The sequence below is a fragment of the Rhynchophorus ferrugineus genome, unplaced genomic scaffold (genome assembly GCF_030347505.1).
Source record: "Rhynchophorus ferrugineus isolate W39M unplaced genomic scaffold, kcgeb_rfMv2 rfM7, whole genome shotgun sequence".
Taxonomy (NCBI): domain Eukaryota; kingdom Metazoa; phylum Arthropoda; class Insecta; order Coleoptera; family Curculionidae; genus Rhynchophorus; species Rhynchophorus ferrugineus.
The window spans coordinates 8,889,011-8,908,553 of NW_027472586.1; the positions used below are offsets into that span (position 1 = coordinate 8,889,011).

General features: G+C 30.9%; 1 protein-coding gene across 9 annotated transcripts in view; it reads left to right on the forward strand.

The window, feature by feature from the left end:
- The window catches only part of cpx (synaptic transmission protein complexin), a 443,610-nt gene that overhangs the window by 346,564 nt on the left and 77,503 nt on the right, over positions 1-19,543 (forward strand). Inside the window, exon 1 of one of the 9 annotated variants that reach the window (XM_076409244.1) lies at positions 4,983-5,112. The exons of the other annotated variants lie outside the window; for them this stretch is intronic. Within the exon in view, the coding sequence (XP_076265359.1) occupies positions 5,100-5,112 (13 nt within the window). The 5' untranslated portion in view covers positions 4,983-5,099. Of the gene's footprint in view, positions 1-4,982; positions 5,113-19,543 lie in introns of those variants that run through there. 9 annotated transcript variants of the gene reach the window in all.

Genomic DNA, 19,543 nt, shown 5'->3' on the forward strand with positions numbered 1-19,543 from the left:
CATTTTCAACACTATATCAATAATATATTTTTTTTTACTTCTCTGGAAAAACTGCTATTTTTTCATTGTAAAACTTATAAACTCTTATCAATATTTTTAAAATTAATTACATCTTACATTAGATACACAAGCATAAGCAAGGCGAATACAGGATAAATATATCAGTATGTCAGGTTCCTGTGGTTTGGTTCACTTCAAACTTCTGATTTCCTGCTTGTTGACCAGTGTCTATATTGCTTCCATGTTGCTGCAACCTTCTTTCATACTTTAAGGCGAAATCTTAGATGACTTCGTAAATCCATTTAATTTCAACGCCATCGTGCAGCTCTTTTATATCTATAAGCATTGATAATTTATCTTAAAACTTCGCTGTGCCACTCTTGGATTACTAGCTGGTTTGAAATTTTAGTGCAACTCCATATTTGCACCCCATGGTTCAAATTAGCTTTATGATTGACTGATACACTTATGACAACGTGAACCAAGTGATTTTCACAATCTTTGTTCTTTTTAAAACAGCTTTACACCACGAGAGAGCTTCTGTGAGTAGAATTAATAGTTCAGTCAAGTTAAAACAGATCATGATGAATAACTGATGTCCAATCCCATCATTTGTGAACCTTCTCCGGCCTTCTTTTGTCTGGGTTACGCATTAATAGCTGAACCAAATCTTGAAAGAACTGTTACATTTCAAGCGTGTTAGAGCACGCCTTCATTGAATAATTATTCTTCAAAACACTATTTTCTCGGGAGATGAGTAGGTTAGAGAATTTCTTCTAGTAGAAGATAAAATGCTCCAATTGTTAATCAATTAAATTTATTTGTGTCTTAGTAAAGTGAGGGATTGCAAGAAAATAACATTTTTGATTCACAAAACGTGTCGAACTTAAGAACATTCTAGATGAATTTGCGTGCTGCTTATACTTGATAAAGATTTGGCTACCTGGCGTCAAGTTCCCCTACAAAAACTTCCTCTTTTTAATTTATTAAAAATCGATGAAATGAGTACCTTTGTATTGTATTTTGCTAATTTCTGCGACGAAAAAAAAACGATCAACTTTTGAATTCATTAATATGAAATTTGTATGATTGTATATCCATTGTATGAAGCAAAAACCGCTGATTATTATTCTATCATAAGACATAGGATGCGTAATAAGACACATACGCAAAAAAATGTTAACATTCACTATTATTAAACAATTCAGGTCAAAAAAGCAAGGACGATGGCTCCATCTTTGCTGGTAAAAAAAATTATGTCCTATAAATATTAGTTATTTTTATTGCACCTTAAAAAACTCCCAAAATGTGTGTCACTGCCACACAAAATTCATTCACAATCCTTTCACAACTTCAACACTTCCAAACATTAAATAAAATCGAAGTAGTGGTACAAAGAAAATTACAATTTATTGATTAAACAAGAGTTCGTTTCCGTCAGGGCCCACAAGCGTCAACTTTCGATTGATGAAAGCTTCCGTTAAGCCTATAGTCAACGTTAATTTACACACCAAACTCGAAGCAAAAACGCTAGTTCGACTTATATTTACGGGAAACTTTCGTGACGTTGCCAGTATTTCGCATATTTCAATGGATAAGCTGGCGAAGCGATCAATTATTTAAAAAAAGTTTCCGAAAAAGTTGATATTAGTTTTTTTTCTCCATATTTCTCGTCGACGGGATGATTTAGGAGTGGGATCGGTAAAGTTTACGTTGTAAGCGGGCCGAGAGAACAGGCACATAGAGAAGGAAAAAATAAAACATAAACCCTAACTGTAGCGCCCATGAAGTTTACAGAAAGTTTTATTAAAAGCTGACATAAATTGGAACAAATGCCTACTCGTAGGGCACTAGAAAGTCGGGGAAAGTATTTAATCGAAATATGGATAAAAAGTTTAATAATCAACTTATTACGATTATTCGAAAAAAAGGTATTTTGAACTTAAAATATACTTTTTATGAACATGGTTATTTGTAGTTATTAAAACACATAATAACTACGAATGGCAGATGCAGTACTTATCAAATTACCTTCTTTAGACTAACAGTATTCAACATGAGTAGTAGAGAATAATGGGGCATCATACATTTTTGGATTATGAAAAACATTGTTTCCTATTGAATCAGTGTTACATATTACCTTCCTTAAATCTTTAAACATAATATCATAATTTTTTCTTTAGGATAACGTACATTCTTCGTTCATCTTGGTGAGTAAAATTAACAAAATTTTAAAAAATGATCTGCATCTGGTAGTGATAACTGTATCTGTAATTGTTTAAGAGTTTGTTAACTTATTTCTAACTCTTACTAAGAAACGTTTATGATATTAAATGAATTGTTATGAAATTAAATTGCTATGTACAATATGAGTTGCGCTAAACAACACCACTTAGAAACAACTCTATATGTTTGAAAGTTGTCCAAGAAATGGTCATTTTATATTCCAGAAACTAATGAGCCTAATGAATCTGTTGAAGGGACGAATTATTGCAATTTTACTTTTCCATTGACAGAGTACAACCTAGTAGATTCACCGCTATATTTTAATTCCTTAAAATATTGACAAGTGATTCCGTTCATTATTTTCCTAATTGTGATTGATTTTTTGGTATCATAACTAATTTCCGGATTATAGTGAAATAGAGAATCGCAGAAGCACTACGTCGGCGTCTAAACATTTCTGTTGAGCGAATTTTTCTTCCCGATTATAAAAAGAAAACACTGGCGAAGTTGAAAGACTTTATTTACACTAAATTATTAGTTACAACGATAAACGGATATAAACGATTAGTGACGACAACCTTCACGAACTCAAAGTGGCAGCAAATGCCCGCTCCTTTGACCAAGTATTTAAATGTACTGTGTTATAGACTGTGTGTATCATCCGAAGACTGTCGAGGCTGTGTCTGAAGACTTCGAGAAGACTGTCTAGTTAGATGGTTACATCGCATTTGCTCCATTGCTCCTTCCTTGAGTATTCTGTACCGAGAAAGTGGCCTGGAATACTATTCTTCTCACCACCTGACCAGTAGTTACTTCTAGAAAAGACCTATCCAATCATAATTTTCTTATATTGCTAAAAATATGCACCCAAAAATTCCTTAAAATTCGCACTTTAACTGGGTTTCTAAGGTCAATACGGTTCTTGGACTATATCGGTTTATTTAGACCGTCGGATGTCTTGAAGCATTATGGCATTCAGTTTCTTTCTTGGCGTCAGCACTATTTTCATCTCAGGTGTTGTTTGGTACCAAATATGCTTGATTTCATACCTAATTTTTCATGCTCTTAGAGGATCGAAATCTTAGCAATCAGTTTTTCTAAATGTATCTAATACACATAGTATATAACCAAAATATATAGTAGACAAGTAGTTGTAAGCATTATAAACGATATTGTTGGGTAGAACACCAAACAAAACGTAACATTAAATAAAATTCAACGTCGAAAATCCGTCCCGCAACGTTCCAACCCCCACCCCGCTAGCTTCGGTCCGTTCGTTTATTAAAAATAAATTTCCCCAATGCCATATTTTTTACCATCTGCGTACATATTTCATTCGGCGTCTCATCACATTGTTTCGCGAAACTTTGGGCACGGGACGTGCCCATATTGTTTCCGCTTTTTTGCCAGAGGAAACTCTTCACCTATTTATCATCGCCTACGGCATAGAAAAACGGCACCGGCTTAGTTATATTGTCGTTATTTTTAGCCAGCAACAGACGCCCTTTATTATTTATAAATGAGGCCCTGCGAACAAATGGGAACGAACCTGAATTACGGAAACGGTTCCATTTTTTTCCCGTGTATAAGCCGAAGAATTATTCCCTCGTTAAAAAGGACCGAAAATAATCCGTAAGCCTCAAGTTTGGTGGTATTTATAGTATTAGAATCGATTATATCGGTTTCTTTTTTCGGGTTATATTTTGAAGCCTTTTTTACGAACTAAGGGTTTATCTGGACTGGACCTACTGGTTAACCACGGTCGTCGGCATAAAGTCTGCCGACTGGCAACTGACCAACATGGAGACCATCCCAGAAAACATCTGGGCTTTCCTACCCTTGTTACTAGTATCACAGGAATGATTGTTCATTGCATCAATTGACCACTACGTCCACCAAGCCCGCACATTTTTTTATAATCTTCCATTAGTATGCTAAATATTACTATATATATGCTATATGCTATATATAGTACTTCCAATAAAACAGCCGATGCACGTAATCAGCACCGTTGATAAATATACATTATTTTATTTACAATAGTATTTTGTTTTCAGATTTAAAAAAATATTTTTTTTAATTTTAAATTTGGTGCGGCAACGTTGCATTATTAATTTTGATAACATGCAGTGTCTGTTTTATTGGAAGGACTCTGTATAATAAATTAATAAAGATTTGTCTCTAACTTTCCATATTATAATGCTGTTTGTTGTTACAAAAATTCAATTGTCATTTTCAGTTAGACTATATATTTATTGTTATATTTATTTATATAAAACCTCAACGCAGTTGTTCTAAATTAACAAAGAATCAAATAGAATTTGTAAGACCTTGACTACCCTCTAACCATTTTATTATCAAAAAATTGCGGAATTTGATAATAAAACATTAACCTCACTTCTTTTACGACACTATATATTTTATTTATTAGAATCATGATATCTGAGCGTTTCTCTCTTAAAATAACGATTCCCGAGACTCCATATCATTAACTTTTACTTATCAGCTCTCCACCTGATCAAAATACGCTTCGGCCTTAAATCAATTCACCCGGCAATCGAGCGAAAACGCGATACCGCCGAAGATATAAAACCGAGGCGACTATTGGAAATTGAAATCAAACGGGCCGCGTCCATCCGCGAGGAACACGCGCGCCGTCACGGCACCGTACGCACAATCTAGGCCGCCCTAGATCGTCCATAAATCGTCGAACTGCGAGTTATTAGGCTTAGCCGCCGCAACTGCTGCCGTTCCTCCCGCCCACCACGTGCATCGCGCCACGGGGGTGGGGGAAACGTGACGTAGCACGCAGTGCGGAACAAAACACGGCCGACCGAGGACCAGTCTGACATCTAGTGTGGCGCTGTCGAGATATGAACATTCTAGGTAAGCTCGAACCCGGTCGCGATCCGGCTCTCTTACGTAATTCCCGCTGTTGTTTTCGGTTCTTCCCTTTGTTTGCTGACGTCGAGAGCCCCCTTTTTTAACCGTAAAATGAATCTGCATGTCCTCGTTTTTGAGCCCGTCGTATTTTTTACTTATGGCGAATGCGCTTTTTATAAATCGAGTTGTATACGTTATCGAATTTCTGTTTTCGTTTTTGTTACACCTTTTGTAGTGTAGCTTATTTATTTTACTAAAACATATATATTAAATGTGAGTTCATAATTTGTAGTACCAGTATTCACCTTTTATTATTCTTATTTATCAATTCATATATATATATATATATATATATATATATATATATATAGCAATCGTATTTTTGAATTTTTGGTGAATGCGCTTTTCGTATGTTTTACTGTTTATTATTGTTATGTACCGATTTATAAATTCTTCTATTATTCTATTTATCTATATTTCACTCGATTTTCGCTACCTCTTTTTAAATAAATCTAATCTAATTTATTTTACTACTAACTGTATGTTAAAGCTGTGTTCAAAATAACGTAGATTTACAGCGATGCATAATTTATAATACTATGATTCACCTTTTATTATTCTTATTTAACAGTTCACTAATTCTTGTTTCTCGTTTTTTATATATTATTAATAAATCTTATGTAAACTATCACTTCATATTATATATATATATATATATATATATATATATATATATATATATAGAGAGAGAGAGAGAGAGAGCAGTCGTATTTTTGAATTTTTGGTGAATGCGCTTTTCATATTTTTTTACCACTATATACGTTATCGTTTATTTTTCATTTCTGTTATACCTTTTATGATGTAGCTTAATTATTTTACTATAACTCTATATTAGAGCTATGTTTTACCCTTTATTATTGTTATTTAGCAATTTATAAATTCTTCTATTATTCTATTTATCTATATTTCACTCGATTTTCGCTACCTCTTTTTAAATAAATCTAATCTAATTTATTTTACTACTAACTGTATGTTAAAGCTGTGTTCAAAATAACGTAGATTTTCAGCGATGCATAATTTATAATACCATGATTCACCTTTTATTATTCTTATTTAACAGTTCACTAATTCTTGTCTTTCGTTTTTTATATATTATTAATAAATCTTATGTATACTATCACTTCGTATTATATATATATATATATATATATATATATATATATATATATATATATATATATATATATCGTATTTTTGAATTTTTGGTGAATGCGCTTTTAATATTTTTTACCGCTATATACGTTATCGTTTATTTTTCATTTCTGTTATACCTTTTATGATGTAGCTTAGTTATTTTACTATAACTCTATTTTAAAGTTATGTTTTACCGTTTATTATTGTTATTTACCAATTTATAAATTCTATTATTCTATTTATCTATATTTCATTATATTTTCGCTACTTCTTTTTAAATAAATCTAATCTAATTTATTTTACTACAAACTGTATGTTAAAGCTGTGTTCAAAATGACGTAGATTTACAGCGATGCATAATTTATAATACCATGATTCACCTTTTATTATTCTTATTTAACAGTTCACTAATTCTTGTTTTTCGTTTTTTATATATTATTAATAAATCTTATGTATACTATCACTTCGTATTATATATATATATATATATATATATATATATATATATATATATATATATATATATATATATATATATATATATATATATATATATATATCGTATTTTTGAATTTTTGGTGAATGCGCTTTTAATATTTTTTACCGCTATATACGTTATCGTTTATTTTTCATTTCTGTTATACCTTTTATGATGTAGCTTAATTATTTTACTATAACTCTATTTTAAAGTTATGTTTTACCGTTTATTATTGTTATTTACCAATTTATAAATTCTATTATTCTATTTATCTATATTTCATTATATTTTCGCTACTTCTTTTTAAATAAATCTAATCTAATTTATTTTACTACTTACTGTATGTTAAAGCTGTGTTCAAAATGACGTAGATTTACAGCGATGCATAATTTATAATACCATGATTCACCTTTTATTATTCTTATTTAACAGTTCACTAATTCTTGTTTTTCGTTTTTTATATATTATTAATAAATCTTATGTAAACTATCACTTCATATTATATATATATATATATATATATATATAATATATATATATATATATATATATATATATATATATAGAGAGAGAGAGAGAGAGAGAGAGCAGTCGTATTTTTGAATTTTTGGTGAATGCGCTTTTCATATTTTTTTACCACTATATACGTTATCGTTTATTTTTCATTTCTGTTATACCTTTTATGATGTAGCTTAATTATTTTACTATAACTCTATATTAGAGCTATGTTTTACCCTTTATTATTGTTATTTAGCAATTTATAAATTCTTCTATTATTCTATTTATCTATATTTCACTCGATTTTCGCTACCTCTTTTTAAATAAATCTAATCTAATTTATTTTACTACTAACTGTATGTTAAAGCTGTGTTCAAAATAACGTAGATTTTCAGCGATGCATAATTTATAATATCATGATTCACCTTTTATTATTCTTATTTAACAGTTCACTAATTCTTGTCTTTCGTTTTTTATATATTATTAACAAATCTTATGTATACTATCACTTCGTATTATATATATATATATATATATATATATATATATATATATATATATATATATATATATATCGTATTTTTGAATTTTTGGTGAATGCGCTTTTAATATTTTTTACCGCTATATACGTTATCGTTTATTTTTCATTTCTGTTATACCTTTTATGATGTAGCTTAGTTATTTTACTATAACTCTATTTTAAAGTTATGTTTTACCGTTTATTATTGTTATTTACCAATTTATAAATTCTATTATTCTATTTATCTATATTTCATTATATTTTCGCTACTTCTTTTTAAATAAATCTAATCTAATTTATTTTACTACAAACTGTATGTTAAAGCTGTGTTCAAAATGACGTAGATTTACAGCGATGCATAATTTATAATACCATGATTCACCTTTTATTATTCTTATTTAACAGTTCACTAATTCTTGTTTTTCGTTTTTTATATATTATTAATAAATCTTATGTAAACTATCACTTCATATTATATATATATATATATATATATATATATATATATATATATGTAGCAGTCGTATTTTTGAATTTTTGGTGAATGCGCTATTCATATTTTTTTACCGCTATATACATTATCGTTTATTTTTCATTTCTGTTATACCTTTTATGATGTAGCTTAATTATTTTACTATAACTCTATATTAAAGCTATGTCTTACCCTTTATTATTGTTATTTACCAATTTATAAATTCTTCTATTATTCTATTTATCTATATTTCACTCGATTTTCGCTACTTCTTTTTAAATAAATCTAATCTAATTTAGTTTACTACTAACTGTATTTTAAAGTCGTGTTCAAAATAGCGTAGATTTACAGCGATGCATAATTTATAATACCATGATTCACCTTTTGTTATTCTTAATTAACAGTTCACTTATTCTTGTTTTCATATTATATATATATATATATATATATATATATATATATATATATATATATGGAACAAATTACGTTTTTTCTTTAAATTCTGTTTTACTTATCTCTCTAACGTTTTTCAAATAGAAATAAATATATTTTACATCATAGCCTTACTAAATAACTGTATATGCAGATCCCTTTTATTTTAGTTATTTATCTGTTCTATTTTCCTATCGATCGTGTTATTATCATTTTTATTATGTATAATCTTTGTGTTGGAGCAGATAGATACAGTTTTCAGTGACCTATTTATTCATAAAATACTTTATGGGAATAATATCATAGAAAGAAACTGGGGAAAACGGAATGTTTTACGTCAAAATATATTTCTTTATTATTATCTTATAAATATATACGCTGCATCTTTTTATTATATATTAAATCAAATTGCCATGCTTTTCAAAATTGTTTACGAATTCCAAATCTAGATATACGTTATTTTCAAACAATCTATCGCATCATTTTACCACACTCATATTAATTAGTACAACTATAAATCAATCCGTTAATATTTGTATGTCCAAAAACATTCTAATAAATTAATTATTTTATAGTCGGAACGGGACTAATCAATTGACGTTTACATCTGATAAGCTCCAGCTTTTTTTGCTCTGCATTAATTTAAATTTAATTAACGAGATTCAGAGTCGCTATATATATTTTTTACTACTTACGTTTCATATGTAATTAGATTTGTTAATAAATATATTAATGAGGATTAACTATTCGACAAAAGACGTATATATTTAAAACAGAATTATTAATAATAGTAAATAGAAAATCAAAAAGTAAATAGAGTTAATGAGTTACATTTTATATCAAAACGTCGCAATTTTTCTACATAAACTTTGGCTTTTAGTTAATTTTAACTTTTATTTGTAACAAAAATTTAATTTAAATAATATAATGAAACAAAAATTAATATTATAATAAGAATTTAACATCTAATACATTTATTATCGAAGGACTTCTCAATCTACTGTTAATTTTACACCAACAATAGTTTCTAGGTTAGAGTAATTCTATTATATTTACATAGAACCCTTTTCCACACCATCTCTGAGGTAGAGCTCTAGGACCATTTTTTATATTTACCTTTTCATCTAGTTCTTGTTTCCGTCATTACTGTGTTTCCTTGTCAAGTTATTTTAATATCACTGTACTTCTCCTTTCTACTGTGTTACTTCCGTTAGTACTACTGCGTTCTCTTGGGATGACTTACATTCCGTAAAAAGCTGCGTATCCGTAAGTTTTCCATCGATATTTTCCAAACTAACAGTTGTCACTGAAATAATTGTATTTATATGCAAAAAATTACTCACTGCTTTTATACATTTCATAAATTTGATCTCGAATAGAGCTAACATTAGGGTGATATTGATTCGTCACCATCATTCTTTCTTTCCTTTGAACTTTTGTCAATCAAAATTTGAAAGGTTGACTCGTCAGGTAATAGAATTAATACTAGAAATTCGTTATTGATAAATTGTGTTGTTCAAAAATGTTTTACTTACTCGACTTCACTCTTCAACAGGCATATTCGATATTGTCTAATCCATTGAAGTCGTGTCTTTCTCATGCTGTCGGTTGGTCGTGGTTTTTTAGAAGGCCACCTTCCTATTATTATCTTCAACCAACCGTCTGCGCTTTGTCCTCTCCCAAATATTTACACCCTCATCGTTTATCATCGTAGTCAAATGAGCAATGCTCTTTTGAACATTTGTTCGATTTTAATATTTAGGAACCATAGTCTAAATATATTTGAAAAACTTAAATAACTATAAAAATCAATAAGAACATCAAAATCTGCAAGCAGCTCGGCAACTGTAACCTTGAAGTTAATGATAGCGTCACAGTTAGGACAAAGCAAGCCTATTACGAGAGACATGGAGTAGCGAACTCATTAAAAAACTGCAATTGCGGTAAAAACCGGCAGCACAGCGAGGGAACGGAAGCGGCGAGGGGCCGGGGGAAGGGGGTAGATCGGTATGACGACACACAAAATACCCGGAGTCATCTTTTCTGTTCTATTTAGTTTAAAAAGAAAGTTCCGCACGCCCGTTCTGTTTACAAAAGGAGTTAAATCTCGTTTGTGTTTGTTCATTAAACGTGTCTGCGATTTGATTTAGATTGTAAATAAGCAGGAAATTGCTATTTAACATTGTGTCAGTTAGCAGCACTATGGTTTCGGTCCCACCCGTTCGGATTTATAGTTGTCATGGCGTGTTAGAGGTTGGGGGATGTTCGAGAATGCATTATAACAGTAGTTGGGTTATATGTAATATTTGTACAGTTTGATCTTTATTTTGGTCTGACCACTTTTGGCGTTGTCGAGATATGAATGTTCTAGATAAGCTCGAATCCAAACCGTCATTGTTTGGTTTGTTTGGTAATTCCTCTTTTTTATAAATAAAATTGATCTATTTTTTTTAATTTGTGGTAAATGAGCTTATTCCTATTTCTTTTTATAATTATGTACTCAATACAACTCGCTATAGTATATTTTTGTCATTTTTATTACACCTTTTCTTGTATAGCTTATTTTTTTTACAGCAGAATGTATATTAAAACTGTGCTCTTAATAGTATAGAATTGCAGTGATTCATAATTTATGTTAGCATGATTCACCGTTTATTCTTATTTTTCAAATCATTATTATCTCTTCACTATTGATATTTTAATATATGTTTAATATATATAATATAAGCAATATATGTAATAATTTTATAGTAACTAGTCTGATATATATCATATTTATCAGGAATAATTTATGCTACTATACTTTTTAATTTATTATGAATATTTTAACATATTTTCAATATAACATCAATAATAGGTCAATGTAACAGGTCAGTTGAAAAGTCCCTGGCCTGCCATAGTAAAATACATTTTTTGGCAAAATTAGTTTTTTTATTCAACATAACTCCCTTCAAGGGTGTTACACTGATTATAGCGACCCTCCAACTCTTCGATGCCATTTTTGTAGTACGATTTGTCCTTTGCTTCAAAATAGGCCTGAGTTTCGGCGATCACCTCTTCATTCAACGAAAATGTATTCCCAGCGAGCATTCTTTTGAGACCAGAAGAATAGAGAATAGTCGCTGGGGGCCAGATCCGGAGAATAAAGTGGATGAGGAAGCATTTCGAATCCCAATTCATGTATTTTTTTGTTGGATTTTGAAATGTTGGAGCCATGTTTCATCTATTGTGGCATATCGACGCAAAAATTCGGGTTTATTACGCTTGATCACCGTAAATGATATGATCTACACGTTCAGTTGATATCTTTAGAGTGTCTGCCATTTCATTCAATTTCAATTTACAGTCATTCAAAATCATTTTGTGGATTTTTAAAATGTTTTCGTGCGAAAAAACCTCTTTTCGGCGTCTACTGCGTTCGCCGTCTTCGTTGCTCATTTCACCACCTCTAAACTTAGCAAACCAATCCTTAATGGTTGATTTTCCTGGGGCAGTCTCCGGAAACTCGGCATCAAGCCAAATTTTTGCTTCAGCTGTATTTTTCTATATTATTTCTATATTATCCATTTTTTCACAATAACAAAAGTTTCTTCACTCAAAATACTATGATTCACAAGCTAATGATCCGACAGCTGTCAAATTTATACACGCATCTTTTGGAAGTTAGGGCTAACTAAAAACATATGCATTTAATTCTAGTAGCGCCATCTATGTGTGAAGCCGTGGACTTTTCAATTGACCTGTTAATATATGTAACCATTTTATATTAACTAGTCTGATATATATCATATTTATTAGGAATAATTTATGCTACTATATTTTTAATTTTATTAGGAATATTTTAACATATTTTCAGTATAACATTAGGGGATATATACTTGTTATATATTATGTGATTATACGTGAGCCGGTCTCTCCTTTATATCAGTGATCTCACGACTACATTATATAGCACAAATGTTACCTTTGCTGATGATGCAACAATATTAGTAGTAGCAGAGACTGTGGCAAGCTCGACCCAAAAGCTAAAATCTTCTCTTGATAAAGTCGATATCCGGAATACAATATGGCGAATCAGATTGAATGAAGCAAAATCTACAAATGTTGAGTTCACGAATAGGAGAACCACATCAAAGCGTGTTTATTAACGGCATGCAAGTTTCATATGCCAACACAGCAGAATACCTTGACATGACCCTGGGTACCAAGTTCAGATGGAAGGAGCATACAAAAATAGCCCATTAACTCAACACTTCAGGAAAATGTTTTCGTTGCTTGACCGAACCCCGAACTATCAACCTACAACATGCTTATTTTATATCAGCACATACCGAGACCAGTGTGGATCTCTACAATTCAGCTTTGGGGATTGGGCCTGTGACTCCACTGTCCACGTAATTCAGAGGTTCCAGAATAACGTGCTGAAGTGTATTATGAATGCGTCTTGGCACGTACGCGTTTGTGATCTCCATCGGGACCTAGAAATTCATATTGTCATGGACATTGTCAGAAGACTTGCCGATTCTTATCAAAGAAGGCTCCAGAACCACGTCAACACTGAAGCGTCCAAAGTCCAACCGAAATATTGATAATGTCATTATCGAAACCTTCTGATCTTGCAAATGTTTAAACACTAAATTATTCAGTGAAAAATATATCAGGTGTAATTGTTTGTTGGTAGGTTAAGTCAGATTAAAATTAATTGTTACTTATATTGCTAGTTTAGGGAGAGGTAGTAAAATTATTAATTAATTTTTAAACAAACTGGGCTACGATCATAACTAAGTCGTGAATGGAACACTAGGCAGCTCAGAACCAATTGGCGAACTAAAACAAGCGATTTTCAAAATCAAACAGCCCAGAAAATGCCTCAACGGGTATATACGCGGACTCTCCCAAAATCCTCAAAACAAATCGACTTAATTCCGAAATTAATTTGCCGCAAAAGCACTTTTTCCGTTCGCGGATTTGCATTTTAAATCTCGCGCAAATCTCCGCAATTTAAATCACACCATCTCCCCCTACCCTCTACTGCTCCTCCTCCTCCTCCTTCTCCTCCTCCACCCTTCACCCCTTGGACTATTGATGCATGTAATTTCGCTGCTGATAATCCTCACGCAAATGATGGTTCGGGGAGGTGGCCGCTAGAAAGAAAGAAAAATATATGCAGGAAACACCCCCGGGGCACCGTTAGGACCAACTACCATGAAATTGGAAATTATAATTTGCTGAATTAGAATTTCATGGATTTTTTTTGCTTTCTGTAGCGTCTAATCGCCGCTTAACAGGCAAAAACATTATTTTAGGTTAAACGTGTGCACATGTGGTTGAATATCATTAGATTATATCAGGAATTCTCGGCTGTAGTAGACCTTGATATGCTTCAAAAAAAATTTAGGGCCTTTAATGCACATTTTTTTCGAATATTAAACTAAACACATTCTATAGAAAATTCAGTTCACTGATTTTTAAATATGCACTAATATCTTAAGAGAAGCAAAAAACTGTGAAATAATTTTGAATCGTTTTTATTTTCAAAAACACATTTCTTCTTCGCCAGCTAATACATTCTCCCACGTCTTTTTGATAGAATATGATATCCACATAAGAAAACCACACGTATTTTATGACTATTTCTCTTCATTACTGCTCAGACAGACAGGGAAAATGACAGGAGAATAAGATAAAGTTAAGATCCATTTAAACAATGTACAATATGGCATTATAATGACACAAAATATTTTAATCACGTTCATATCTTAATTAATTCAATAAGAGTTATTTTCTTTTAATAGAACTTTTCTTGTTAACTATATTAAAATATCATTTCGAATGTCATCATATTTATTTTATTTCGCAATAAACAAGTATTGAATGAAGTATTGATAATTAGTAACATAAGAAATCATGTCGAAATTACTGCAGTACAGAGCCAGACCTTTCGAACCGAATTAGACACAACAACCGAATTAGATTTTTATAAATATTTAATGTTTCCTTGGCTGAAGATTCATGAATAAAGTACGAAACCTACTAGTTATTCAATAAGTTGAATAGCGTCGTATTTCGCATTAGTTGCTCACAGTAGATTGAGCATTTAGTCTAGTTAGTTGTTTTTAATCAAACTAAATACTTAATATCATCTCCGTTAGCATCAATACGGTTTTATGTTTTGCGACCAATTGTGAATTCTCTGGGCTTTAATCATGATTTTTTCTTACATTATTATTGCTTTTTATTGTCCATAAACATTTGTTTGAAAAATATCTCGGCAGCGATGATATCTAGAACTCAAGCATGGAGCTTATCGCCATAAATTTCATAAAATTTTCGATAATCATGCACTCTGTCTTTCCTTTTTTGGGATTAAAAAAGTATCTTTTGGCACTGGTACGTAATAACTGAATAGTGTTCCTTTTATATAGTGTGTTTGTTTTCTATAAACAATTACTTTTCAAACGCGCTAAAGCATGGCTTCACTGGATAGGTATTACTAGAGATATTCGACATTACAGTAATCTACTAGGTAAAACTCCAACCGATATAGAACATAACCCGAACATCAAAATTAAATTAATTTTAATATTAAAAACGCTACAACGGACCTACGACATTGTAAGCCTCTACAGCCCATAATAGCTAGTTGTTTTTACCTAGAGCAATGTACTTCTATAATAAAACAAGTATGGCTTTATTTAATATGGCTCGATCAAATGGACTAATGTATTCTACACCCCAATATATTTGATCTTGCAGAACTGATATTCTATAAATCTCATTTAGAAGATATACCAATAGAAACGTTATCCCGAGTATTAATCATATTATACCTCATTAAGTTGAAAGCGACAGAAACTAGTAACAGGTATTCAACAAAATGCATACTATTTTACAACAGATAACATACTGCGGAATAGCATAAAAGCACGAAGCACAATTATCTGGAAAACTGGTTGACATCAGTTATAATAATAGTTTCTTTAATAACCTAGCCTGAAAAGAGACGCGCGTTATACAACACGATACCACCAATTAATGAATGTTTTCTATTTACATCGGCGAAATTTCCACCGAAATCAGCTGGCATGATCTGATTTACTGTCTGAACGGAAGGATCCATTTAATTAAATCCATCCAGAGTGGTGTATGTGTATGTATGTGTGTTTGAAGAGGCGGGAGTAGACACTCCCATGACGCGTTAAGATTATTCACGTAGTTAAAATTAATTGCTATACCAGAACCACCGTCAACTGCAACCATAAAGTTAACTATAAATCATGTTTAAGTATAAATTTGTTTCGTTTCTAATTTTATTAGTCATTGAAAGGACTCAAATATTTTTCTATATTTGAAATAAGTTAAAAATGTTATGTAAGTGAGTATAATGATGTATGTTGTATTTTGTGTATTTTGATCAGTGGCACCTAGGGGTGAAAATGCGAAGTATTATTGTAAACAAATGTTAAACAACCTAGATTAACCATTCACTTCGATGGTCTTGACATTTCTCTACTTAAAGTAACTTATTCAGTGTATAAAGGCGTATAAGTCCATGAAAAAACTTAGAAACTGTTGATGCGGCCATATCCCAATTGTCGTTTTCGGTTACGATTTAACGTAAGCATTATTATAAAGTGGTTATTTTGATTAATGAATGGCAAACATCTGCAAAGATCTTGAGAAATACGATTTAAGGAAAATTCAGTTCAGAATCTCTCAGAACTTTCAGACAATTCATCAGTTGATGAATCAACTATTTCCAGGCCATTATCAGAATTCAGCTCATAGATACTTAAAATTAGGAAAAGTATAACCTCATGAAAAAAAAGGTTGACGAAAACCTGACACTAAATTTAATTTATTTGTAAATTTATTGTTGATTATTTTTATTCTCCTAAATATTAACTATTTCTATCAATAAAGTTTCTTTATTATTATATTAAAATAAACACTTTAAATTCATTTTAACCATTCATTTGTTCACCGTTCAAGTTCCCAACAATGTTCTGTAACATCCACCAGCTGTTTTGAGTTTCTTTCTACAATACAAGAAAAGAAAAACCGCAAATAGTATTGTGTTGGCTAATAGTGTAATCTTCTTGGCAGAGAAAAAGTATGTTTGTTTGTATTTCAGCTAAATGACATCATAATAATTAAATTCAAATGGTAAAGTATTTACGTGAACATACTGTAGACCTTACTTTATATTATTCTTTACTTTTTCTCCTTTCTTTCATGTTTTGGGAAATATTCTTGTTCAAATTGGGATAAATATCAAGCTAATAATTATTTTATCTAAATCTTGGTCTTTACGTATATAGTATACTTATATACTGTGATTATATTTTTATATAATATTTTAATATAACTATAATCACTCACTAAATCCAAAACCTAACTACGACTAACTAAAGCTCAGAAGACTAACTCCTCCTCAAGAATGATGGATATCTATGACTATTTTATACATTTTTCGTAGAATCATTGTCTTTGATAGTCTAGGTGATGAGTCTTTGAGTTCAAAATAGGTTTCAAATTAAAAAAATAGGCAACCTCTCCTTTGTCTGGACGACATCTGTATGTCAAGTCCAGGAATTATCGAGTGGTGATACTGATTAATTCCTAGGTATTAATCAATGTCAAATCGTAAAATAGTAATTTTGAGTACAAATTTGACAAAATTTGTGAGTTTACTCACAGACTGAGTAGTTTGTGGTAATAACAATTCATAAAACTAATTAATCTATGGCGAGTAAAAATTGGAAAAAACGAAGAAAGCAAAATAAATTCGACCAGGCCAAAAAGGGAAACATTGGAAAAATAACAAAAGTATGAAAAATAGGAAGGAACATTATAGAGGACTGACGAGTAAAGAGTAACTGAAAGAAGATATCTAGAAGGTATTTATAAAAGTATTGTGCATATATTTATTTATAGTATAGTAACAATAATAAAACAAAGAGCAATATAGCCAATGGAAATCTTAAACAGTTATTTAGAAAGGATATTAACAGTAAAAATGAGAGAGAAACAAAGGGTACATCTTCTTGGGCACTTCTTAATGGTACAAAATGTGTTCCTGCTTATACGGCTACTAAGATATTCTCTATCATTATTTTGCTTTTTGTTGGACGGAAAAAATCAGAGCTATTATTTAATATAATAAGTATCAGGGATAACAATTTATTACCAATACCTTAATATCAACCTTTTCAAGTTTAAAAATACCTTAGTTCTATTAAAACTATTAAATATTGTGTTTTACTTTATTTTATTATGAATTATATGAGTAAGTTCTTAGTAACTAAGACTATTCTTCTGGTTGTTGGGATTTACACTATGTTTTAGGCTGTTCATAATTGAAAGATGTGTGATGGACCTTTTCTCTTTTCATAATGAAGTAAATATTACATAATTTTAAAGTAAATGATGTTTTTTGTTTGTTGGAATAAATGAAATTTAAAAACTTATTAATCAAGAGTTTTCTACGGAAATATTTTCTATCATTATTTTGATTTTCGTTGGATGGAACAAATCAGAGCTATTATTTTAAAAGGACAACGTCATTTCGATAGCAGCGATAATTAAAAAGCCCGGCTTTTACGGGAAGCTTCGTCCGCGTTTTTTCCTTGCTTCACGCCTCGCTCGTATTTATCATTAATAACCGCCGACCATTCTTATTGTTGTCAGTTGACAAATTAACTTTTGGCCGGGACGGTTGGTTGGCCTGTAAAAAAGACGGTTTTTAATAGGATTACGATACGGGAAGGGAAATCCCCGATTTCCGGGTCTCAAAGGAGGTTTCGGTAGGGGAGAAACCATGTCGGTCACAAAGCGGTGGGATAGATATGGTCGTTGTGTATTGGAGGCCGAAAGGTTCTTGTAGTTTTTTTCGCGGCGTATCAACTAATGGTAAATGTGAAAAATGATCCAGGGGTATACACATTCAGTATGGTAGCGACTGTGAATTAATTTTGATGGAAAAAATTTAAATTAAAATAATATTAAATCTAAATTTAAATTTAAATAAGATGCCCTAACGTATGCTATATCCTATTAGGCATTTTTGTGACTATTTTCTTTGTAAGATATATTCTAGTCTAGAAATTTGGAAAAATCGATTTTTTTTCATATTCTAAAAACTTAATTCTTTAAGAACTTATCCTTTTAGGATTTTTCAGTATTTGAGATATTTTCGGAGATATCTGTTTTACTGACGCAACATCTAAAAACGAAATTTTAAACAGGCTTTTCTTGAAACTACTTATTTCCAGACGGTCTTCATGATACGTCAAGTTCGATTGAATCGTTTTACTTTAAATTTGGTGTGAACATACATATTTGTATCGGGTCAGAGTAAAGTTTTTTCACTCAATTGTGTCTATTCGGCAAAACGAGACATTTTAGAAATAGTTAATGTCCAAATTTAGTTTTACCCTGATACGCCTTACATATCACCAGATTTTAAGTTAATATATGTATCATTCTCCATTTTGTCCTCATTTTTGGTTATCACAGTTAATCCTTGAATAACTATATTGCATTACATTTCTCTATATCCATATAATCAATGGTATTCCTCATTTGCGTCTTAATTTTCCTTTTCTACCATCTTAAGCCCTATTGTGTCCAATATTGCGGCATTGAAACAATTATTCTATGTTACTAAACAAACCTAAACGCTGCTAAAAACGCATATGAAAAAATAGAATTTTGATGATGTGGATTTATTGATAGTCTATTGATGAACATCATCATCTCACATATCATAAGTTACAACGAAAGTTCTTTAATTAACCCTGTATGTATAGTTAAACGTCCTAAATATACGTTAAACTCT